The following is a 25,042-nucleotide window of genomic DNA, read 5'->3' as shown; positions in this document are numbered from 1 at the left end:
GGTCCCTGTCACCAAGGCCATTGCTGCCATCTGCTGAGAGAGAACGGCACAGAAACGGCCAAGTGTCGAAAAATCCTCCTTGTTGGCCATTCAGAGAGAAAATCCTGCAGAAGCGATGCCAGCAAGCCCAGCTTCAGCTGACCCGGTGAAAAGCTTACATCCCCCATGTTAACTTCAACTCCCTCTGGGAGAAAACGGAAAGAAAAGCAACGGAGCCCAATTGTGTGTCAGTTATGGTCAGATTTAGCGTATTCTGCTGCCGGAAGGCTGCAAACACTTCCCAGGGGGACCTCAGAGGTCTTTTCCAACCTAATTGATTCTGTGCTTTCTGTGATTGCTGTGATTTCTGTGTCTCCCTGACGAGGGCCGTCCCCGCTGTCCCAGCACCCCCGAGGGACGCCGGGCTGGTCCCTCCCTCCCCCGGCAGGTCCTGCGGCCTCACAGCGGCTTGTGGCGAGGGAGCCCCGCACTCTGAGGGGCCACAGAACCCTGAGGGGCCAGAGAACGCTGAGAGATCACAGATCGCTGAAGGGCCACAGAACGCCGAGGAATCCCCACTGCCCCAAGACGGAGCAGCCCCGACCCCGCCTTGACGGGAGTCACGCCCTGCGCGTGGCCCCGCCCCCGAGCGAGCTGAGTGGAGGAGTGCCTGACTGCTCTGCGGAACAGCCAATCAGAGCGCGGCACAGCGGGGCCGCCAACCAATAGCGAGCGAGAGCAGAGGGCGGCCGGGCGGAAGCGGCCGCGGCGGCGCTGAGGGAGCGCGGCGGGCGGAGCGGGCAGGTGAGGGCGGGAGGGTCCGTGAGGCCTTTGAGGGGTCCGTGCCCTCCGGCAGGATGTGGTTTCGGCTCTTGTCTCTTCAGCACTGACTTGGCGAGCCCCGCCGCGGCGTTTGGGCCTCCCCAGAGCCCGGCTCGGCGCAGGGCGGCGGGTGTGGGCCCTGCCTGGTTTCTCTCGTGGGCGCGGGTGAAGAGAGGAGGCCGCACGAGGAGCGGCTGAGGGCGCTTGGTCTGGTCAGCCTGGAGAAGAGCAGACTGAGGGGGGATCTCACTGCAGCTTCCACCCGAGGGGCAGCGTCTGTCTCTGCCCTCTGTGACCAGTGACAGGGCCCGAGGGAACGGCTGGAGCTGTGCCAGGAGAGGGTTAGGTGGATATTAGGAAAAGGTTCTTTCTCCAGAAGGTAGCTGGTCACTGAACAGGTTCCCCAGGCTCTCCTTGTCACAGCCCCAAGCTTGAAAGAGTTCAAGAAGCCTTTGGGACATGCTCTCAGGAACGGGGGAAGATTGTTTGGGTGTCCTGTGCCGGGCCTGGAGTTAATCCTTGTGTATTCCTTCCAGCTTGGGACATTCTGTGATTCTGGGGAGTTTGCCCGCCAGGCCCCATCTAGGGAAGGGGGTCACCCCTCTCCCTTTGGCTGCCTGGTTTACAGGTTAGTCTTTCATATTTAGGGAAGTGAGTGTTCTGTGTGCTTCTAGAACAGTTAATCTTGCTATAAGTAAGCCTTAGTGAAAAGATAACATGGATTTGCCAGGAGTTTCCCATATCCTGCACATGAATTTGTCTCTTCTGTCTCATTTTCTCACTGCCACCTCCCATATTTTGTCTTTGTTTACATTTATATTATAACCTTGTGACACAAATTATTAACATTTGTTTCTTGGGTCATAGCCTAGGAACTTCATCTGGCAAAAATGGGTGAACCTCAGCAAGTGAGCGCCCTTCCTCCGCCTCCAATGCAATATATCAAAGAATACACTGATGAAAATATCCGTAAAGGGCTGGCTCCAAAGCCACCTCCGCCTGTCAAGGACAGCTACATGATGTTTGGGAACCAGTTCCAGTGTGATGATCTGATCATTCGGCCCCTGGAGAGCCAGGGTATCGAACGGCTGCACCCGATGCAGTTTGATCACAAAAAGGAGTTAAGGAAACTTAACATGTCTATCCTGGTCAACTTCCTGGACCTCTTGGACATCTTGATAAGGAGTCCAGGGAGTATAAAACGAGAGGAGAAACTGGAAGACTTGAAACTGCTTTTTGTCCACGTGCATCACCTGATAAACGAGTACCGGCCTCACCAGGCCAGGGAGACGCTGAGGGTGATGATGGAGGTGCAGAAACGGCAGCGCCTGGAGACGGCCGAGCGCTTCCAGAAGCACCTGGAGAGAGTGGTGGAGATGATCCAGAACTGCCTGGCTTCCCTGCCCGATGATCTGCCTCACACAGAGGGGGGACTGAGGGTCAGCGTGGAGCCCATGGATGCTGACGATGGCAGCGGCTGCGCTGGGCAGAGCGAAAAGCAGAGGGAGCGTTCCGGTGGCAAGAGAGATCAGGTTTTGGACAAGGATGCAGCAATGTGCAGCATTATTGATGAAATGACATGAAGCAAACAGCTGGGCTTGTTACTGCACAGCAGTGAGAGACAGAAGGGGTTCTGAGGAGAAACGTATTTTGTTTTGCTGTTGTACAAGCAGACAAAGCATTTGTTGTGCACCTGTTGGAGGTTGGGAGTGACTGGGCAGATGAAAATGTTTAAAGTTTTGTGGTTTTTTGGTAAAAATGAAGAAGTCTAATTTTTGCTAAATGTACTATGTGAGATGGTAGGCACAGATTAAAGTTGGCTTTTCCTGTTGTACCTTCCTTTGTCACTTGCTGCTTGTTTTGGATATGCCATTCTATAATTCTATATGCTGAGTGAGTCAAGAGGAAATTCCTACAGAAATAGTGTTTGTTTCTTGCACAAACAACACACAGGAACTTGGGAAACAGGCAGACAGAAACTCAGATTACATCAAGGCATTCCTTATGGGCTGTGTTTGAGGTGAAATCTAAAACAAGTGGGTTAACTGTTGTCCTGTAGCTGTCACATCCTTTTATTGTGTGACCAAAATGTCTTTCCTGGGATCCTGGCAGAGCCAGCCTGCCCTGCCTTTCCCATTTGTGCAGAGCAGTTTCAGGATCCTGCTGGTAATGATCAGAATTGTTCCTCTAGCAGCTCTCTGCAGTTTCCTCAGAAACCACAGGAGCTAAGAGGAAGCCTTTTCTTAAGATGTTCTGCTTTCAGCTGCTGCATGCAAAAATCACCTTTCATCCGTCTATCACTTCTTTTCCTCAAGTGTGTTGCCAGTTTGTCTCTCAGCTACATTGATCCCTTGGTTTTCCTGATTTTCACTTAAAACACCTGCCAGTTTCGTGCCTCTGTTCTATAAGGTAGTCATGCAAGGCAAGGTTCCAATTTTAGCATCTTCCACTTACTCATAAATAACTCCTTAGTACTTAAATTCACCTGTATAGAACACAGTGCAGTAGTTTAGCTGCTTCAGAAAAGAACATTTCTTGGCCCTTGATCACAGGTGCAGTTCCAGCCCAAACAATCTAAAAAGACAAAGATATCCTTGAGGAGAGGGTGGTGATCCAGGCACAGGGAGTGGCCAGAGGACAGCATTTCTCAAAAGCTGTATTTCAGCATTTTTTCACAGCCTTGAGTTACAGTTTCCACACCACTTTTTCAAGTCTCCTCTCTATTCTGGATGTTTCTGCAGATGCACATGGCATTTTTAAATATGAAAAAAGACTGGCACTCCATTAGACTCAGCTGTGTAAGTTTTCCAAAACCACCAAATTGCTGCCAGAGAAAATTTGCCAGAAGATGCTCTGAGTTGCTTCTAAGTATTAGAACCAGAAACTTATGATGAAAAGCTTGAATAGTTCATCCTCCAAATCTGCTACTTGGCCAAGCCCTTTCCACTTGCCACAGTCTGCTATGTATTATGTAATCTTTTATCCAAACCCTGTCTGCTGTGGCAAAAGCAGGTGTGGGAAGCAGTCTGGGGCAGTGGATTGCTGACGCTCGTGTCAGCTCAGTGCTGCTGTCAAGTTTCACTTACAGTCATCAAACAGATCTGGCAAAAACGAGAAGCAGATTTGTGTGGTGCTGTGGTGTCACCTCTCAAAGCCCCACCAGCAGGAGCTCAGTGCATTTGTACCCTGCCCCAGCAGCTGTGCTGCAGCACAACAGCCCAACCAAAACAGCCCAGAGTGGACTGAGAGGCACCACAGCTCTGTCTGGAGATAATGTGCTAAGAAGGAAACACAGAAGTTCACAAAGAAGATAATTTTTCTTGAATGAGAAGGGTGAACAGGAGCCTTGTTTGTCACCTTCAGCCAGAATGTTGTCTCACATCTGCCTGACCTGGGTTCTCCTGGTGCTGCTCACAGGTAACCAAGGGGGCAGAAAGAGCTGGGTGGAGGTGGCACACATCAGGGATTCTGAGGGTGCCAAAGAGAATTTTGTCTTGCAGCAGGAAGAGTTGCACATCACAGAGGCTGCAGTTCTCTGTGTTAAAATAGAACTTCATGGTGGCTCAATAGAGTTCTAATGACCTTTTCTCCTTTGTGAAACAGAAACATGCCCAGGGTATGGTGGTTTTAAAGATGCTGCTTCTTGCTAATGGGCTTTTGTAGACAATGATGATTTGAGCAGAGAACTTCAAATTGTTTTAGAGAAGATGTAAAACAAAGACATTTCACTTTGGCAGGCTTTGTGAAGATGAATGCTTAGGTAGACAAGGAAAAGATCAACTGTGGCTTCTGGTGTTTCTTAGCTATATGAAATATTATTGTGACAAATTGATAATTTTTCCTTTTTTTTTTTTAAATCCTGAGGGAGAAGTCCTAGATTGTTAAGGGCAACAGCAATGAAAACAACAGGTTGCAAAGTGGTAATAATAAAGACAGACAGACATAAAAAACTTTGTGGTAAGATAAATTCAGTAGAAAGAAAAGGGATATTACAGATATTTTTTGTAGTTTTTTTATAAAAATGATGAGTTACATTTTGAGCTTCCTTTTCATGTTAAAGCAGATAAGCTGGTTTCAGAGACTTATTTCTAGTGTAATTTTTTGCTGTCATGAATGGTCTACTGGGTGTTAGGGCTCTTGACCTGAGCAGCGTGACACAGCCTCCAGGAAATGTGACAAATTTATGGGGAAGCAAACAAGTTAAAAATTACATAAGGCTTAGAAGAGGGAATAAGGTAGTGGAACAAAAAAGAGAGTATATATAATATTCCTCAGAAAAGCCCTGAAACATTTCTTCTAATAAGAATTGACAAAACCTGCCTTGAGGCAAGAGAAAAGGAAATTCATTCAGCAGTGATCATTCAGATGAAACCTGCAGTTCAGTTCATTGAAAGGAGGGAAGAGTTTCCCACAGTGGTTTTGAGAAAAGTCAATGTCTTACTGTTCCCTTATGTGTGTGGCTTGGGTTAAATGCACACAAAGGAAAAAGAGCCAAGAGACTGCACCTGGCTCAAGAGAAGCCACAGAGTTTCTTCATGTCATTACATATGTGAAGAGGCTGCAGAAAATATTATTTCTCTGAACATGTCCCTGGCCTGATCGTTATCCCTCACTGCACCAGTCCTGCCAGGACACAAATATCTATTTGTGCAAAATCCGATCCAGCAAAGCCTGGTGTTCTTTGAGACATGGGAGGTTTCAGACATGCAAGATGCACAAGAAGCTTCCACTTGCCCTGTGCTCTATAACTGTTTGTCTTTTTGTCCACAGGCTCCACAGTATCAGAAATAATTGTGATAGGAGAGGTGGGGCAGGACATCACTGTGCCCTGCCGCTACAGTGTCCGGAACAGAAACAGCATCACATCCATGTGCTGGGGTCGGGGCAGCTGCCCCAGTTCAAAGTGTTCCCAGCCCATTATCTGGACAGATGGCTGGAGGGTGACAGAGAGGCACAGCAGCAGGTACCAGCTGAAAGGGGACCTGCAGAGGGGGGATGTGTCCCTGACAATTGTGGATGCCAGGGAAGCAGATTCTGGGACCTACTGCTGCCGTGTGGAGATCCCAGGGTGGTTCAATGATCTACGGACTAATCACAAGGTTGTGGTGAGGAAAGGTGAGTGCAGAGCTGTGCTCTTGTGAGTACCATTGTGGTGGATCTGCTCCTGGGTCTGGACTTCAAAGCTTGTGGTGGGAATGATTTCTGCAGTCATCCATAAGACTGATCTTGAGGACCTTGCACATCTGCTGTTAGTGCTACCTCAATTAAGCTGCCTTTGGCAATGTTGTTATCCCACTGCAGTCACTGCAGGTAAAAAAGGATGTGATGCTTTCATGGAGCATTCTTAGAGACACCAAAGAATTTAAAAGGAAGGGCAGCATAAAGTATTCATCCAAAGCTTTATTGCTGCACCTTTGTCATTGAAAGCTGTGTTTGATTTTCCTTGCTTCATTCCCGATTAAAGCTCAGGGATGCAAAATTGGTATAGAGAAGCTTTTTATGCATTCTTCCTTTGATTTTTAGTTTTTCCCTTGCTTGTGATACTATTTAGAATAAGTGGCTGACAAATGTACTTGTGCTTTGCTAGCAAATTTTTATTATAAAAACACTGTCTCTTTCTCAATACACAAATGCCCCATAAGGTTACTTATGTGTTGATTTTGTTTTATATTTTAACATCAGCAAGGATCTCTACTGCAAGTCCTCACACTTACACCTCTGAACAGACCTCAGGTAATTTTTATCCGAGTGTTAATAGCATATACAAGCCACATTGCAAAAGGGGAATCTTAGGAAGGAAAAAAAAAATATGATAGATGATAGAAATGTTTGGCTTAAATTTATTAAACATTACCAAAGATCAGAACTTGGATTTAAATTCTGCTTGATATTATACAGAAGGAATATGTATATTTGGGAGAAAGCTGCTTCCAGGTGTGATGCTTAAGTAGATGTTTTAGTGGTGCTGCAAAGTTTGCTTTTATTTGACTGTTGTTTTGGTTTGTTGGTTTTTTTTGTGGTATAAAATCTCACCTCATCTTCTAGAAATGCATCTCATGAATAGTAAAACACAACTTTTAGGAGTTGGATGTACTCACTATTTAATCAGAACTGTTTTATTGGACTAGCTCAAAAGAACATCAAATTAAGGCTCCTGCCTCCTGTAACAGTCAGCAGCAGGTGATTAAGGAGGATGTTAGAAAAATGACATTAATTTTGTGACACAGTGCCAAATTATTGTTCCAGCCTGGTGTAAGGTGTGTCCCTGAGGCTGCCCACAGCCTCAGTGCACATTTAATAATGTGAGGTCCCTCATTGCAGGGGAAGAGACAGTGCTCAGCTATTCCTCACTTGTTTTCTCCATTCTCTTCACAAAAGGATAAACTTCTATCATGAACCCACTCAGCTGCATCTTTCCAATCTGAAAAAGACAACTTCAATTCCCACTACACAAGAGAAACCTCATGGTGTAGCAATGGCTTATTCTCTGGATTCTGAAAAAAACCAAGAATCAGGGATGCCATTTGTATTTCTCCCTCTGTCTTGGATGTTTTCAGCTAAGCAACTCCAAATTGGTGTAACAACAGTTGCATTTCCTTTTTGGAAGAAGAAGTGAAAACTTTCTCAGACAGTTTCTATTCTAGTTGCAAATAACATTGATTCCAATCTTAGAACTCAGGGATTTTCTTATCCCTGTGACCTCTTCCTCAGCTGGTGGTGGAACAATGTTTGAAGTTTTCAGATTACAAGGTAGTGTGTGCGTGTTCACTCTGAGGAGATGGGAAAAGGCAGGTGGCCACGTGCCTCTGATTTAGAAATACTCTAGAATCTCCAGTGGAAGCTGATGATCCTGTCCTCTTCAAAATAAAGCTTCTGGGTTAAGGGTAACAATTTAAAGCATAGAAGCAACTAGCTGGGGCTGGCACAGAGGGAACAGGAGATTTTGTGTTCAGGAGGTTTTTATGTCATCTGACAACACATGGAGAAACTGAGACTGATGATGGATAAGACAGAAATTTGTAGCTCTTAATTTTAAATGTGGCAAACAGCTGTGCTCTGGGAAATTACCTCAAAATGTGCTGCAGGTCCTTATATATCACAAATATATCAGATTTTGTTCAGTCTGTTTACTTATAGCTGCCTGGAGCTTTAAAAGTATCACCTGCTTGCTGTGACTCTGCATCATGTGCTGCTTCAAGGCCCTGAGATAATCTTCATCGGTTTTCAGCTGATAACCTAAGTTTGCTTTATGCATCATTTTTTGCTTCAAGGCCAGGTTGGATGGGGCATTGAGAAACCTGGTCTAGTGGAAGGTGTCCCTGCCCATAGCAGGGAATGATTTGGGCTTTAAATCCCTTTTATCCCAATCTGTTTTATGATCCTATGGCCACTGTTTCTTGGCTCCAGAACTAACTGGTAACTCCTTCCCAGTGTTGAGATGACAGGGAGAGCTAAGTATTCCTAAGAAGGAGTTCAAAGCTCTGAAAAAGACAGCAGAAACTTCAATACTCAGAGTTTTGTGCTGCCCTCTGAAGGCACCAACCTCTTATAATATGCAGAGCCCCGACTGCTGGTACACACAGTAGTTCAGGGTCCCAAGTCAGCAGTACAAATTCTTCTCTGTCCAGGCAGAGCAGTTCTCTGTGCAAGTGATGTGTTTGTGTTGCCTTTGCTCAGGTTCTGGCAGCACCAGGGAATCCTCCTTCACTGTCACAAGCACCTGGCCATCAGTTTCTGCTTCAGAAGCTCCTCAGACTGTAAGCATCAACCTTGCTGTAGCACACCTAGACAGAGTGGAGGGACTTGAGAGGTTACTGGGTCATCCCTACAGGTCACTTCTGCTGCTTTTGTGTGATTGCAACAAAATATTGTTTTGTAGTCTGCGTGTTTAGTGGTTATAAAGAGTGCTTATGTGCCCATTATTGGAGTGGGGGGTGAAAAAACCCTGCTTAGCATGCATAAAGTACTTCCTTCTAGAGGAGGAAGAGCTTTAGCAACATTTCTGTTTCTTTTCAGGCCTCGACTCCCTGCTCAGGCCCCTCAGACTGTCTGGATGTGGCTGCAAATCTGCAGGTATGGCAGGACAGGGGCAGGAGTGGAGCCTGGGCCACCTGAGAGCACAGGGCTGCCCTGCACTCCCCGTGCAGAGGGGTCACACAGGCAGCTCTGTGTGTCCTGCTGAGCCCTGCAGCACAGCTGGGAGGGTGTGACATCATGAGACATCTTACTCATTAAAAAATAATCACCAAATATTATTAAACCTGAATAAATGGGATTTGTCATAACTTCAGGTCTTCTGAAAATCTCGAAGCCTGGGTTTAACAGCACGGTTCACACAATTGTTGCAGAGATTCTGCTTGAAACTGGGCCTGTTTCTCAAATTAGGTTTTGGTCTCAGGTGTGCTTTTCTTTCAGAGGTGCACAACACACAGAAGGTGTTGGGTGCTGTATGAGCTTCTTGCTGTCAGTTCCTCTAATGCTCCTTGGCTTGTGTTTGACAGAACACGTCTGTATCCCTTCCCAGAGAGCAGCACCCAGAGCATGGGCTCTACATTGGGATTGGCTCATGTGCAGCACTTCTGCTCATCCTGATTTTGGCTCTGCTCCTCACTAAACGTGAGTACTTTTCATAGGCAGTGACTCAAGGATTGTTCAGGTTTGTCCAGCCACAGCTGGGGCTGATGCCACCTCTCCCACTTCAGGGCAGGGAGCTGGGGTCCCTGGAGGGCCCTGAGCTGTGGCTGCTCACAATGGGAATTTCCTATCCTGAAAACATTTTTGAAGTTCCTTTATTTAGTTTTTTGAGTTTCTCTTTGAACCAACTACTTTACTTGCTTCAAATGGTTTAAACAAAATTAATTTTTTTTTTCTTTCTTTCTTTTCATTCTGAATGGTCCTTAGAATATTTTTACAGTATCAAGAAGATGGGTGGTTCTGCAGGGTAAGTTTTCTGTTCCTACTTTTGCTAGAAGGACAAATGAGGTTGCAGAAGATAAATGTTGGTGTGCTGACCACTCCACCACATGCTTTGGCTTTCTTTTTTAACCTCAAGTTAATAGAAAATATTATAAAAAGAAACTAATAACTCCTGCTATTTTTTGCTACTTAAAAAGCAAAAATAAGTGTCACTGTCAATTCACATTACAGAGCTTGCCAACCTCAGGTGTCAATTGTCTCATAAGTGGAAAGATGATTCATTATCAGTCATGATCACATGTTTAAGCATATTTTACATGTTCTAATGAGCTCGTTGATCTGTTCCTCTGTGGTTTTATTGGCTGTTTTTGGCTTTAACACCACGGTTTTTTATTCTTTTGTGCAGCCTTGTTGCATTTCAGAGGCCACGAGGTATGGGAAGCCATAGTGCCTTGGAAGAGGAGAATTCTGCAGAGGAAAATGTTTATATCATGGACTAAGGACTGGATGCATGGCTGCCTTTGTCATTGCTGGGACATTAAACAGTTTGCAAAATGTTGGCTGCTCCCTCTGCTCAGCAGCTGAGCGTGACTGCACTACTGAAGCATTTTTCACATCCTAGTAATAAAACAAATAAAAGCTACACTTTAAATTAAAATCTTTATCAGCCTGTTCCAGAGACAGAAACCAAAACTGTCATTGGTGGAACTTTCCATTTCCTAAAGAAAGTTATGATTATATTTATTATCTGCTTCAAATTCTCACTTCCTTGTTGGAAAAAAAAAAAAAAGGAAGTGCCAGAAGGGCACAATTGTGTTCATTGTGGATTCTATCTGCCACCTTCCACAGAGTCTGTGCCATCAGAGGGCAGAAGCAATTTCAGAGCTGTGTGACAAAGAGGTCACATGGCCAATCTTGGTAGTATAAGTAATTTAATACACACTTAGTTGTATTTTCATTGCAATCAGGTATGGCCTGTTCTGGTAACAGCTCAGTAATGCAATCTATTAATGTCTGTCCACCTGGAATTGAATCTGGGGGAGCTATGGCTGCTCATCCCCATGGGATATCCTTGAAGCCTTCAGCATCAGTACCTCAATGGACAGAACAGTCACAGCTTGTGTGCTGTGAGAGAATTATGACTAAGTGTGAGGTTTGTTGGCAAAGGACATCACTGTTTTTCTGTGGCTTTCTCCTCAGGCACATCTTTACCCTGAGAAGCCCTTGGGGTGGAAAGCCTCACTTCAAAGTTTCTAAAAAATCTGAACAACCTCCCCCCCGCCTTTGTAAAGTTAATGAAGTTATTTTCTTAGCTTGCAGAGAAATCATGGACATTGCACAAAATATTAGCTGGAAGTTGGCCTTGCCTTCACACATCTCTAGGTATCAGGAAAAGTATGGACAAAACCAGCTCTGCCATTTTCTGTCTTCACATCATGTGTAGCTTTGTGTAAGAAGGTACAGAATCAGAAATGACCTGCTGGTGTCAGGCTGTATTTTTGCATTTGACTATTAATAACAATTACTGGCCCCAAATCTCTGCCCCTGCTGCAGACAGTGCTTTCCTTCTGCCTGGCTTAGCAGGTTGCTGCTGCAGGCTCCAGCCCATGACAGGAGCTGGAAGAAGTCTGATCTGGTCTCTGAACTGGCTCTCAGGAAACATCTTCAGCAATTTCTGCTTTCCGCAGTTTTATGTAATCAGTCTCTACTGGGTCAGAGTTAGACATGTGGGATCTCCAAAATCATCTGATTTCAACTGTCCATAGTCTTAAGGAGTTTGTGGGCCAGCCTTAAGACTCCTAATCACAAAAGATGCTTGTTTGTAAGGATTTTTAAATTAATATTACAGACTAATTCAGACTAATTCTTGCATCAGCAAGTTTTTCACCTAAAATAAAGTTCCAGAGTATCTGATAAACAAAATCTTGAATCAAGCAAAATATTTCTGCTCTGCAACTGCTTGGTAAACAGACTTTGCAAAGGTAGTGTGGAGCAAGAACTTTGCCTTGGGCATGCAGTGTAATACACATCCATGAAAGCAGAAGCTCCCTGGGCTTTTCCTACCTGCACTGTGTCAGTGGATCTTGGAACAGGCGTTTCAAAATGAGCCTTAGACACAAGGAGACACAGTCTCACAGGAGATTGTCTGGCAGCACAGTGAGCTGATGAGCTGAAAACTCTCTTTTTTGAGACACCTCTGCCTTTCCTGCCTGCAAGAAGCCACTAGATAGGAGAACAAAAGCAGAAAGTGCCCCATGTGTTTGTGGTTGTTCCCAGCACACTTGGATTTTGGGTGTCCTTTTTCCATGCACTCTGCTGTTGGCCCAGCCTTGCTAGAGAAACAAAGCTGATAGGATGCTGTGTTCATCCTGTGCCTTTGCTGGTTGCCTGTGACATTCTGTCCATTCTGTCTGAACAAGCTTCATAGGAATTTGTAGCTGAATAATGACCCAAGTTTGTGCCCCAGGTGAGATTCAGCTGCTCCCTGCACTGGCATCAGCTGAGCATCAGCTCACAGCCACTGCTGGCTGCTCAGTAATGGGAGAAACAATGATCATTGCAGGGAAAAAGTCTCCAGGATATTGGATACCTCAGCTTTCATTAGTTCTGCTCACAGAGCAGCTGGGGCTGGGCCACTGTATGAACTGTACCTGGTAGAATATAGAAAATTAGCTATTTTACTCATTGCCTTTACTGCTAACATTTTATTTGCTTTTTTCAGTGCTAGCAAGCAGAAGGGTGATATTTTCATGGGCTTGACTATCCTGATAAGCCCAAAATCTCATTACTAAAAGTGTAATGCCTGGTTAACAGCCCATCATTTTATCATTTGAACTTGGAATTGCACTTGTTTGCACTGTGCTACATTTATTTGAACAGAATTTTGTCTATCTGCAATTCTTCATTCCTGACCTTACTGCCCTGAATTGCTTTTGCTTTATTACTTGGCTGTTCCAAAGAACTTCCAGAGAACTTATTTGTCAATTGGTCAGAAAGAAATAAAACAGTCAGAAGGAGTGAAATGTATTTCTTGAAGATGATGTTGCATTTCTTTGGGAAGGATGTGGTTTTGGCAACAAAACATTTACAACAACTTCCTCCAAGGCTGTCTTTGCAAACAGAAAATGAAGCTGGGGAAAGAGAAGGGTCTTCAGGCAGAAGGCAGAAAGAAGCATGGGAAATGAAGGATTAAGCAAAAGCAAGTGAAGACAAAGTCTGAGGGGAGACTATGCCAAATGTTTAGGGGTGTAAAAGCACAGAATTTGTCCTTGCCACCCAGGACCCTGGAACAGAACTGGGCCTTAAGAGTTCCAGGGAATGGCTAAGCAAATAGAATATTGAAATTTCTGGTGGCAGTACCATGCTGAGGGTCTTGGAAGAGGAAAGGTGAAAAGGGCAGCCTGTTCCAGGATTTACTGCCCTCTCACTAAATACTTCCCAATGTCCTGTGTAAAACCCCTTGGGAGCTTGGAGTCACCCCCATGTGTCCTGTCAGTGGCTACCAGGGGGGAGAGATCAGCATTTCCCTGTCCATGTCCCCTCCTCAGGAAGCTGCAGAGAGCTCTGAGCTCCTCTCAGCCCCCTTTTCTCCAGGCCTGGAGTCCTCAGCTGCTCCTCACAGGTCGTTCATTCCAGCCCCTGCCACCGGCTCAGTTAGCCTTGTCTGAACACATTCACAGAATTCACAGAATTCACAGAATTCACAGAATTCACAGAATTCACAGAATCACTGGCTTGGAAGAGACCTTCAAGATCATCGAGTCCAACCCAGCCCTAACACCTCAACTAAACCCTGGCACCCAGTGCCACATCCAGGCTTTGTTAAACACCCCCAGGGATGGGGACTCCACCCCCTCCCCAGGCAGACCATTCCAGAACTTTCTCACTCTTTACATAAAAAACTTTTTCCTGCTATCCAGCCTATATTTCCCTTGGTGCAGCTTGAGACTGTGTCCTCTGGTTCTGTCATTGCAGTACCTGAAAGTCCTTGACTGGTGTGGCCCAGAACTGCCCACAGTGCCCCAAGTGGGGCTGCAGAGCCCTGAGCAGAGCAGGAGATTCCCCCTTTGGCCAGTTCCTTTCCGGAAACACTCTCAGCATGTCAAATCTGGAAATGGAGAAATGAGACTTCAGTGGGACTCACTCAGACTCAGGAAGGGATAAGATCTGGTTTCCTATTCTTCCACTGACTGCCCTGGTGCCTCCATCAGCCAGAATGTCCCATTTTGTGCTGTTTTACTGGATGGTGATACAGATCTTTATAGGTGAGTCTTCACCTGCTTTTTGTGTGTTTGCTCAGGAAATTAACATTGTTTTCAAATGAAAACCAGCAACACTTGTTTTGTGAAAACAAAACAGCGAAAAAGATCATAATTGTATATAGAACTTCAAAAATTTTCTTGTTTACAGAGTTAATACTGCTTGAAGTTTGTGGTTTTTCCCTTTTAAAAATGTGTGCATTATCCTCTGTGTTAGTTCCCTTGTTGTTTTCCCTTGCAGAGCTCCTGAAGGATGAGAATGGCTTTTTGTTACCTGCTCTTTAACTCAGCTCCATGCTGAGAATGTGTTGTCTTGAGCTTCAATAGCCAGTTAAATGCTTCTTTTCTGTTTATCAGTCATACCCTCTGCAATCTCATCAGCAAAAAAGCTTCAGTAAGGAAAAAAATAAAAAGGGTTGCTAGGGCAAAGATTCCAAATATCTTCTGCAAAGGAGGAAAATTATTCCAGGAATAGATCAAGGGGGAGAAAAGATCTTCTCAAACATCTGTTTGGGCAGGAGGATTAATGTTTCTGTCCATTCAATGACCAATCGGTGGGAGAGAAGACAACTACAAGAGCAACTATGGGAATTACTGCTTAGTGCCAGCTGCCCCTGAGGGTGGATTTGAGAGAGAATTAACACAAATATGAGCACACCTGTATGATCTGACCAATTATGAATACCCCTTTCTATTTGGGGTGGGATGTTAAACATCTGGAGGCCATTTCTCTCTCACTGGTGAAGGACCTAAGAGTGGCAAACCTCAGAGACTTCAGTGGGAGCAGCCAGGCAGGGCCTTGGGTCAAACCTGGATGCCTGGAAGGTCGGGGCCATGGAGAGGGGCAGGATTCCCCTCACAGGAGGAGCAGGGTCTCAGGAAGCTCTTAATTTCAAAGACATGTTCATTCCCTCCTATTTACTGTTTCCTTTGGAAAATGGGTCTGTAGAAGAGGCTGCACCTGAGAAGTTATTTAAACCTTATTAAATAAGGATTCATGCTGTTCAATCCAGACTGGTGCAGTATTGAAGCTCTGCTCAGCAGCCTGCAGTGCAGGCAGATGTTGGAAACATTAGCTTCACAGAGCTGCAAAACCTGTAACTTTCTAACAGGAATACTAGAGGGAAACGGCACTGAACACACTCTGATGCCTCGTGTCTTTCCTCTTCTTCTTTCAAATTATTTACTTTGTTATTTATTAACTAAGTTCAGGGCTCTGCTTCTTTCAAAGAGAAGAGCAGGCAAATTTTCATTTGTTAAAGGATTGCTTAATGAGGCTGCTTTTGTGCTGTGCAGAAGTGGGCTGAAATAGCAGAAGCCCATTTCTCCTCAAGAAGCAGTGACTTGAATTCTAGCAACAGTTTTAGCTGGTTTTGCACACATCTTTGATGGACCTTCTTGAGAGTATGTGTTAACCTGCTCATGACTAACCCCTTCCTCTCTCAGAAACACTTTCAAGGTCAACTGCATGTCTGGTTCTGTCTCCATAGAGAGAAGCTGTTTTCTCTGTTTTGCTGTTTCAAGGCAAATGAAGCTTCCCTTTCCAGGGGCCAAAGCCACCATCTCTCAAAGCCTTATCCTGTATTCAGGAATTCAGTTTCTGGCATCTCCTGCCTTCATTTCTCTGCAGAAGCTCCTGCCCTTCAGGCCATATTGCCTGTTGTTTTGTCTGCCTCTATTCTTTCAGCATTTGGAGCTGTGGAAACCTGAATGGGTTGGCTTCTCTTGCCAGTGGGATGAGCAATAATGGATCTGAAATGTCATCCCAATAACAAGTCATGAGGCAGCCTGCCACAGACTAAAGCCTCACCTAGGGAATAGTCCATTAAATAGAAAACAAAAGGGACATGGACACAGTTGGAAGCATCTGTTTGCTACCTGGGAGTTGTGCCAAAAAGGAAAGGCATTCAAACAGCTGGCAAAATAGAAATGTTTGGCAAACCAGGGCTGAAGCTGGTGATAATAGCAGCAGCAGCAGCAGCAGCAAGTCCTCTTTGGGGTGAGCAAGCTGGCCATGAGACATCAGATCTGCAGGGCTGGAGGACAGGTCTGGTTGCTCCCCAAGTCCTTCAGTTCCTTCAGTTCCACGGTGTGTAAATGATAACATGGGGGCAAAAGAAAGGCAGGAGGACTGACACAGAGCAGGTGAATGTAAACTAGGAAAGATTTGTTCCTGTCTGAGAACTTCTTTGTGTAGTGCCTTTTGTGAAGAAGAAATCTGTTTTAGGGCAATCTGGGAACTTCATAGATGGTTAAGAGGGAATAATATATAGAAAGATTCAGACCAGATGCCAAGGTGGGCATTGGCTGTAAACACCAACCTAAGCTGGTCACTAAGAGTAAGAGGACAAGGAGAGTGTGTATGTGCTCTTTTTAAAATCAGGATAACACCAACAACTAAAGTTTCTCCATAGACAGGGTTCCACAAGGTGAGTGGGATTGGTTGGCAGGGCTTGCTCAGTGCACTTTCTGAGAACAGGTTCCTACAGACAGATCCCAATGCTGTGCCAGTTTAATTAGGCCCTAATTTCACACATGAATAGATATTTTGGACCCTGCTTTTGAGACTGTCAGTGTAAGGCAACTGCAACAGCATTTCCTTTTTGAAGGAGGTGATGGTGGGCTGAGAAAACCAGATGTCCTTCACAACAGGGTTCTGAACAACTTTCAAACAGCCTGCTAGGGGAGGAGATGGGATGGAAGCAGAGTTCTCAAATTCCATTTGCAGAGGTCCAGTTTGTGCTTGGGCTGCCAGTGCCAGACCCCAGCTTTGCTCACCACATATCTGATGTATTTTATGAGCCTCTCTCCAGCAGCTGGCCAGGACCAGAGCAAGGAGCAGAGCAAAGCCTGAGAGCTCCTGGCTGCTGCCTGTAGTGCCTTGGGGCACGAGCTGCAGGAGAAGCCTTGGGGATCAGCAGCTGTGGCCTGCAGGCAGGCAGGAGTGTTTGGTTGTTTGTCACAGACATATTTTATGAAAAATCCCTTTGCCTGGATTTTTTCTCCTGAGAAGCTGAGAGGCCTCAGAAATGAAATGTAAACAATAATTATCTGCTGCTGTGGAATGCAACAGGTGCATCTGTGATTGGTCTCATGTGGTTGTTTCTAATTAATGGCCAATCACAGTCCAGCTGTCTCGGACCCTGGTCAGTCACAAGATTTTGTTATCATTCCATTCCTTTCTATTCCTTGCTAGCCTTCTGACGAAATCCTTTCTTCTATTCTTTTAGTATAGTTTTAATACATCATTTTCTTTTGATATAATATATATCATAAAACAATAAATCAGCCTTCTGAAACACGGAGTCAAGATTCTCATCTCTTCCCCTCGTGCTGGGAAAACCACCACAGCTGTTCACTCCCTGTGCTGTGCAGGCAGAGTCACCATCAGAGACTGACAGCACTCCCCTGTCCTTGTTCTCCCTGGCAGCACCCGCGGTGTCTGACACCCCTGTCAGAGGGACAGAGGGACAGCCTGTGACCCTGCCCTGCTCCTACCGCGTGGCGCGGCGCAAGGACATCTCCGACATGTGCTGGGGCAGAGGCCCCTGCCCCAACTCCAAGTGCACCAACAAAATCCTGCACACCAGTGGCGCCAAGGTGACGTTCAGGGAGTCTGAGAGGTACAGCCTGCGCGGGTTTGTTGCCTTTGGAGACGTGTCCCTGACCATCGGGGCGGCCAGGGTGGAGGACACGGGCGTGTACTGCTGCCGCGTGGAGATCCCCGGCCTCTTCAACGACATCAAACGCAACATTCGGCTGCAGGTGGCCAGAGGTGGGTCTGGGGACCTTGGGGACACGGCCAGCAGGGACAATCCGCTCCCTGGGCACTGAAAACTGGGGTCTATCTGCGCTTTATTTGGTTTGTTTTGGTCAAATTGGTGTTTTTCCCGAATTACGTATTTTTCAAGGGAGATCACAGAATCGCAGAATTCACACAGAATCACAGAATTCACACAGAACCACAGGGTTGGAAGAGACCTTCAAGATCATGAAGTCCTGCCCACTCCCTGACACCTCAACTGAACCATGGCACCGAGTGCCACATCCAGGCTTTTACTGAGTCACAGTCAATGTGCAGTTTAAATTAAAACAACTCCCTAAATTTTACCCTTTTTTTTTTTTTGGCTTTCAAATGAATGTTTCATTTCTTGATGTGTAGCTTGGCTTGACTTTTTAAAAGATGATGGAATTAAAAAAGGATTATCATTTAAAGAGTACTTGGAATGAAATTTAGTTTTTCATTTGAGGTTCACCCCAACACTGAAGACTTTAGTATCATTCATGTTGTAAGGAAACACATTAGGATGATCCACCCTTAAGGGTGCTTCCTTCCCCATAAGGGTGGGTCCTCAACATCCACATATTTGGAAATTTTATCTCAGAGTCTTAAAGAGCTTCTTCCTCTTCCTATTATTTTTTTGAGCTGCAGGATAAAGCAAAGTCTTGCACAGAAATAAAATGAGATGATACCAACCCTCCACAAAGCAGAAATTTTTTTTTCTGGCTTTTACAGAGTGCAATTGGTGTTCACAGCACATTTGTTTGTCTTTTTTAAACAATACAACAGGAGAAAGGGTGAAAAATGCTGCAATTGATTGTCTGCCCCTGAGGCTGAGGGCAACAGACCATGAAAAGAAGAACCAGTTGCAAAAATTAGCAGGAAGATTGTAGCTGAAAAATGGAGCTGTTTTATTTATTGTATTTTTATGAGGACATTGAAAAGCAAAATAACAAAGTTTTCAAGCTTAGGGGTTCTGGCCCTTCCATTTCTACAAGATGGTCAAGAAGGGGCTGTTTGAGACTGGTAAAAGAAAAGCAAATCTATAAATCTGTGAATTTCTTGGATTGGTCATGCTTTCAGCTAATTAAAACAGTAACTCTCCCACCTTCATTTTTAGTATTCTAGCAGCCAGATAATTTTTATTCATTTCTGCATTGGCTTCCCTCAGGGTTGGTTGTGAATGCTCTCACCTGGCTTTTTCCTTGGCTGTGTTTTTTCCATGCAGCCCCTCCAGTGACCACAACCACCACCACCACCACCACCACCACCACCACCACCATGACAGAAGCTCCTGTTTTCTCCAAACATTTCACAGAAACAACTTCTGCTCCTCAAGCAACCTCTGATCTCCAGCCAACACCAGAGACCACAGCCCTGCTGACAACCAGGCCCCTTCCACCAGCAACCACAGCCCCCGAGCCCCCAGCAGTAACTACAGGGGGGGAGACCTCTGCTCCCCCAGCAATTGCTGGGACACAAAATGATATTTTTCCTGTGACTGTGGTGGAAACGAGTGCTCCCCCAGATTTTCCAAGCACTTCCCAAGCAGCTGATGTGACAATTGAAGATGACATGTTCTGCTCCACACTGCCTGGAAGCACAGAGGGTAACAGCACCAGTCCTTCCCTTTTTCTGTGTAGCAGAGATGGTCTGTGTTAGCCTGGCTGGCATCATAGAGACTCTCCAAATACATATATTTATTCCTGGGCAGTTCTCTCTGAGATGGCTATGGGTGTGTTTCAGGGAGTTTAGGCAAACACAGGTCAGATGTTGTAGATGATGCAGAATTGGGGTGAACAGCCAAGGCAGCAGAGGGTCAGGCTTCCTGCAGAGGAGCTTTAACATGGAGAAATAATGTGGCAGAAACCCCATGAAGTACAACAGAAATAAATGTGAAGCCCAGCACCTGAAGTGGGGTAAGAGAGATTCACTGAACTGTGCACTAATTTTTTTTCTTGATTTGGGAAAGACAATTGAAATTGCCTGGTGAAAAGTTTCATTGAGAGTATGTTCTGCTTGAGAAATAGTGAAAATTTTAAAATTGAGTATTTACATTCTCATCTCATATGAAGGCTGCTGCTGTTATTAGTGATCAGAGTGATCTGTTATCAAACCATTTGTGGGTTGCTACTTCATACACATTACTGACTTCATTTCCACAGATTGATGTCTGCACAAATCTGAATGCCGTGTGGAGACCCTTCTAATTAGTGATCTTTATAAGCATTACTTTTTACTTTGTTTCAGTGACTACTGAATTGCCAGGTATGCTTCCAGCTGCAGAGGAAACCACCACCTCTGTCCTGATGGAAGAGCTGCCTGTCAGGGGTGAGTAAGATAACGCTACAAGGTCAGAAGTTGCTTGCTCAGAGAAATTAAAAAGTTGGCATCAACAAAACTGTTGAGTATTAAGAGTGCACCAAAGAGGTGCTGATGTGATTCATTGCAGCTGGCAGTCGCTGGGGTCCACGCAGAAATTGCTTGAAATCACAATGTAACAGCTGAGAAAAACATGTTTTTATACCTCCAAAGGAAGTTGGTTTTGAATAACTCATGACTGTCAGATATCTCGGGTCTGAGAGAAGGCAAAAACCAAACTTTTCAACATGGCTGAATTCTCAGATATCTGATTTGTCATCACTATGAGTTCATTGAGATTTTAAATCTTTCCCAAGTGTTGTGCCCCCAACAGAGAGTTTAATGCTAAAATTCAAGGATGACATGTTGTATTTGGACTCTTAGTTCCAGTAAGAGCCATGACTCTCTCAATTTTTAAACCCACATTATTTTCATTTTTGCAGGTCTTCTTTTGATAGACCCAAAGACTAACAGCAGAAAGAGTATTCCTTAATGCCCCTGGAAAGGGTTCACAAAGAGACTAAACTGGTCCCTTGAACATTTGTGAGGGTTTCTCACTCCAGTCTCACTTGTCAGCTGTATTTTGTCATTGTAAATATCAAGTTTTAAAAAGGGCAGCTTGAGTTGTGACAGTGAGCTGGAAAGAGCCACCACCACAGCAGTAGCAGCAGATGTACCTTTTGGTGTGAGTCACTCCCACCTTTGCAAAACCTTGTGCTGAGCTGTCACAAGGTGTGAAAATGCTGCAGCACAATTTGCTGGTGTCTGGTGAGAGCCATAAGCCGAGTCCAGCTCCTGACTCTGTCTCATCCACACTGTGAAATAATGCACTGAATTCACCCAGCTCAGCCTTGCTGTAAGGTAAGGGAAGGCTGATTTGTTGCTGAACATTGCACTGATGTTAGAACAGCAGGAGAGAAACCCAGGGTTAAGAGGCCTCCATCTCCAAGAGCAATTTTTGGCAGAGAGGTTGGGTTGCCTGGGGTGGATGGCTCCTGCTGAGCAGGCTCTGATTTGTTGTCTCTTCTCTCTTCACTTGCTTTCCCCCAGCCACAACCCTGCCAGCACCAGCCATGCTTCAGACCCCAAAAATATCCTTGCTCTTTCAAGTATCCAAGAGAGCAGCAATAGTTGGTTCCATCAGCCAGGCTGCACGTGGTGCCATAAAATTTAACTTTGGTTTGTTATGGGGGCCTGCATTGTCACTGTTCCATCTGCATTTCATGTGGATTTTGGGTGGTTCTGAGGTACAGAGCTCTGAGAGAGTGGAGTGTCATTAAACAGGCATATGACAAAATGCAATGCACACACATCCCCAGGATTTTTAGTATTTCTTAGGGTTTTATCACCTGGGTTTTATTTAGCTGGAGTTCTTATTATTCATAATCGCTTTTCTACTCCTGTGCAAGTTTCTACTCACACTGGCATGAGCCACCCATGCCCTGTCCATGCCTTTGATAAAATACAAGCACTTGGGATGTGGAGACACATCAACACAGCTCCCAGAGGGGGCTGGTCAGAGCTGAGATATTTGGGGCAGATTTGGTTATGAATGAGATAACGTACTCTGAGAAGTTAAAAAAAAAATAAAAGAAAAATAGCAATGGGATTATATCTTGGAGAGACACTATTTACAAGAATATGTAGGGACAGGAGAAGGGGGAATGGCTTCAATCTGACTGAGGGTAGGTTTAGATTGGATATTAGGAAAAATTCTTCCCTGTGAGGGTGGGGAGGCCCTGGCACAGGGTGCCCAGAGCAGCTGTGGCTGCCCCATCCCTGGAAGTGCCCAAGCCAGGCTGGATGGGGCTTGCAGCAACCTGAGATAGTGAAGGTGTCCCTGGGTTTTCCTCTTTCTTGATGGAGGCTGGGGTTTCCCATGTCTTCCTCAGCCACCATTTGTGGTGGAAACTGATCCTTCTCTTTTGGTTGCAAGATGCTTTTGCCCTTCTCATTCCCTGAGAGTTCATTACTCCTCAAATGAAGCAGTGACAGCCACTGCAGCCCTCACTCCTTCAGGTGGCTGTGCCAGTAATAATTTCAATCTCTTTCATTTTCAGAGCTTTCAGCAAATTCAGATGGCAATGCTGGGAAATATGAAGATAGAGGAGATAAAGCAAAACTTTCTGTAAGTTTCAAGAATGTTTGAGTAGAAATCAGGACAGCAGGACATGCAAGTGATTTTCAGTGTATTCCTACTACAGAGAGAGCTTTTGCAAACAGTAGCTTGAACTTTTATTTAGAAGCTCAGGAACCACCTGCTCCTCTTTTCAGTGGCTGGAGCCAAAGCCTGAGCATTCCACCTGATTTGGACACCTCAGAAAAAACTGATCCCCTGGCATCCCTGTGAGAAAGGGGAGGTAAAAGGCAAGTCAGGAGGTTGTTACACCTGCCCCTGTCTCTAGGAGAAGGATGGGGGTGACTGAGCTCCTGCTTCTACTTTGGGCACCTTATTGAGAAGTTCATGCTAAATGGGCTGAATCTGGTTTCAGTATTGCAGAATAAGGTTTATTAAATGCTGAAAGGGTAATTAATGTTGTTTATCATGATGTCTCCTCTCAGCACTTTGTACAGGCAAGCTGAGAACAGCATTGCAAGCTGCAGCCCAGTGCTCTGAGCACCAGTGCAGCCCCTCCTGTGCAAATAGCTCTGAAGGAAGTGTGTTCCCAAAGCCTTTTCAGCCTCTCTCTTCTCCCTTCCAGGTTCCCAGCTCTGCCATTGTCATTGCCTGTGTCATAGCGGGGTCCATCCTTTTGGGCTTGTTGGTTTGGAAACGTGAGTATCCTGCAGCTGAATGGTTCTGTTGCTGGCCTGATGCACGTGTCCTCCTGAGTCCCTGGCTGTTCTGGGAACCCTGCCATGGTCCTGGAGCCAGGGCTGTGTTCATTTTGTGGGAGTTTCTGTCCTTTCTCCAGGGCTGTGGCAGCATCAGGGGGCCAGGGAGGGTGAGCTGGGGGGGATGCAGAGGATGCCTGTGCAAAGCACCTGTTCCCTCACTTCTTGCAGGGCTGGCTCATCCTGTTGGCTCTCTCTTTATACTTAAATGGCTCCATTATTTCCTGGAAATGCTCCTAAAAGACACTGGTGTAACTGAAATCAGGATTTCCTGCTTAGCCCACAGAAATTTTGCAGCTTGCTGTCATTGCTTCTGAGCTCGTTTGACAGATACATTGGAATTATAGATTTCATTTTGCCATTGTAACATTAATATTATTTTGCTTCCAGGTAAACAGACAAAGAAGATTATAGTAAAAAGGTAATCCATTTTGTAATTTCCTATTAAAAGTTCCAGTGTAATTTTTCTTAGAGACAGGAAGGTATATTGGCCACCGATTGTAATGGGTGCAGTATTGGCTTGTGGTGCTGATTACCAAAGTTGTATTAGGAGGAAACTTCAGGTAACTTCACTCCAGAAATTCAATAGTGGTTCCTGGATGCTGCTTCTGTGTAGGAATGAACAGAAACCCAGAGCAATGCAGAAATTAAGCAACTGTTACTGCAGTGTAGTGACTACAGCTTAAGGAACTGCTTCATCTGCTTTTATTTTTGACTGAGCACCAGGACACAAATTACATTTGTGCAAATGTAATTGATAAGTTCATATCTTCTGGCTTATCTTGAAAAAAAAATAAATTCTGGGGCCAACCACAGGGGAGTCCAGTGAAGCATCACCCCTTTTCCAAAGACCCATAGTTCTTCAGTGGTAGCTGGTCCTTCACTGCTTGCTCTACCTGGGAGACAGGGACTGGGAAGAGATTATGTTCTGAATCCCATGGTGGTCACCCTACAGCTGCCCTTACAGGGTTCAAACAACCCTTCCCTATCCATGAGAAGAATGCAAGCCAGGCAAACACCTCCCTGCTGTAAAAAGTAGGAGTTACCTCATTGCAGTCATTGGGCTCAGTAGCTTCAGGTTTCCATTTCCATGGCAATGTGCTGATGTTACAAGTAAAAAAGAATGCTCTGGAGCAGCAATGTCCTTTTGCCCCATCCATAGTGATCTGTGCTTCTCACTGCAGTGTTGGACAACCAGAAGAGACTGACAAAATTTTCAGTGGTGCTGAAGGAGAAAACAACATTTTTTCCCTGTGAAGAGCTCCTACATCGCCTGCAGATGCCATGGGAAATAAAAAGGGCCTGTTCCATGCTGCACTGAGAGATACTTGTGAGCCCTCAAAATATCAGCGGGTAAAAAACAAAGGCCAAAGCTTCAACCATGAAAATTTAAAATCTTTGTGCAAATTTTCCCATATCACCCTTAAAACTCACTGCATAAAGAAGCTTATTTGAGAAGGGGGTTTATGCATTATTCATGGATGCTTCTGGCATCTGCCTTCTTACTAGCACCATGTTGCACAATTGAATTTGTTTTTCTCCATTTTTACTAATGCTCTTCCTTGAATACAACTTGTACTCCGAGGAACAGAAGAGATCACATGGAAGGCTGCCTATCTTCAAATTGCCATAAAGAAAGAAAAGGAATCATAAAATACAAATTTTAATGCTTTTATGTAATCAACAGAAAAATTAAGCAACAAGAATGCTGTGAGTTTAAATCAAAAATGCAAATTACTTAAGGGGTATTACTACTGCCTGTGATTCAGCATGTTTGAATAACCCTTGGAGAATATGTTAATAAACTTTGTAATTTTTTGCTGGCAATTGGACTTTTTATGCCATTTCCTAAGGCATTTCAACAGGAGTTAGGTATTTCCCAGGTGTGGAAATGACTGGTGTGCTGTCTCAGCTCTCCAAAGAAATACTGCAGCATTAGCAGAGGTGGGAGAATGCCCAGAAAACCAACCTAAAGGGGAATTTCTCTACCTTGCCCCCACAAACACAGGCACTACTCATTTCTAAATCTGTTAAGGAAGAGGGATTGTCTGTGGAGGCTGGGGGATCATTGATGGAATCACTACAGAGC

The 25,042-nt window shown here is 45.0% G+C and overlaps 2 protein-coding genes across 5 annotated transcripts; both read left to right on the top strand.

The window, feature by feature from the left end:
• Positions 1-641: 641 nt before the first annotated feature.
• On the top strand, positions 642-2,635 carry MED7 (mediator complex subunit 7). 4 transcript variants are annotated; one of them, XM_071443441.1, is made up of 3 exons: positions 767-783; positions 1,338-1,429; positions 1,669-2,635. In XM_071443441.1, exon 3 carries the CDS (start codon positions 1,692-1,694, stop codon positions 2,382-2,384), a length of 693 nt encoding a protein of 230 aa, XP_071299542.1. In that variant the 5' UTR covers positions 767-783; positions 1,338-1,429; positions 1,669-1,691; the 3' UTR covers positions 2,385-2,635. The 4 variants fall into 4 exon arrangements, with proteins under 4 accessions (XP_071299539.1, XP_071299541.1, XP_071299542.1 ...); XM_071443438.1 differs by lacking the exon at positions 1,338-1,429 and having other exon boundaries at positions 642-783; XM_071443440.1 differs by lacking the exon at positions 1,338-1,429 and having other exon boundaries at positions 687-783; positions 1,674-2,635.
• A 1,165-nt stretch (positions 2,636-3,800) lies between these two features.
• On the top strand, positions 3,801-24,780 carry LOC139597967 (uncharacterized). Its single transcript, XM_071443793.1, is given in 18 exon segments — positions 3,801-4,218; positions 5,572-5,916; positions 6,484-6,534; positions 8,479-8,558; positions 8,818-8,874; positions 9,303-9,417; positions 9,703-9,742; positions 10,124-10,214; positions 13,693-13,743; positions 13,816-13,859; positions 13,861-13,982; positions 17,407-17,751; positions 18,986-19,366; positions 20,008-20,088; positions 22,179-22,246; positions 22,821-22,893; positions 23,344-23,374; positions 24,138-24,780. Coding segments are annotated over 18 exon segments (2,097 nt in total). The 5' UTR covers positions 3,801-4,169; the 3' UTR covers positions 24,211-24,780.
• The last annotated feature ends 262 nt before the right edge of the window (positions 24,781-25,042 follow it).

Source organism: Agelaius tricolor, unplaced genomic scaffold (genome assembly GCF_023055355.1).
Source record: "Agelaius tricolor isolate 1412-34295 unplaced genomic scaffold, bAgeTri1.0.p SCAF_18, whole genome shotgun sequence".
NCBI lineage: Eukaryota > Metazoa > Chordata > Aves > Passeriformes > Icteridae > Agelaius > Agelaius tricolor.
This window is presented reverse-complemented; position numbering and strand designations above follow the sequence as displayed.

Bases quoted from the DNA above. Each gene is read 5' to 3' on its own strand.
- MED7 (XM_071443438.1), top strand. From the start codon at position 1,692: ATGGGTGAACCTCAGCAAGTGAGCGCCCTTCCTCCGCCTCCAATGCAA.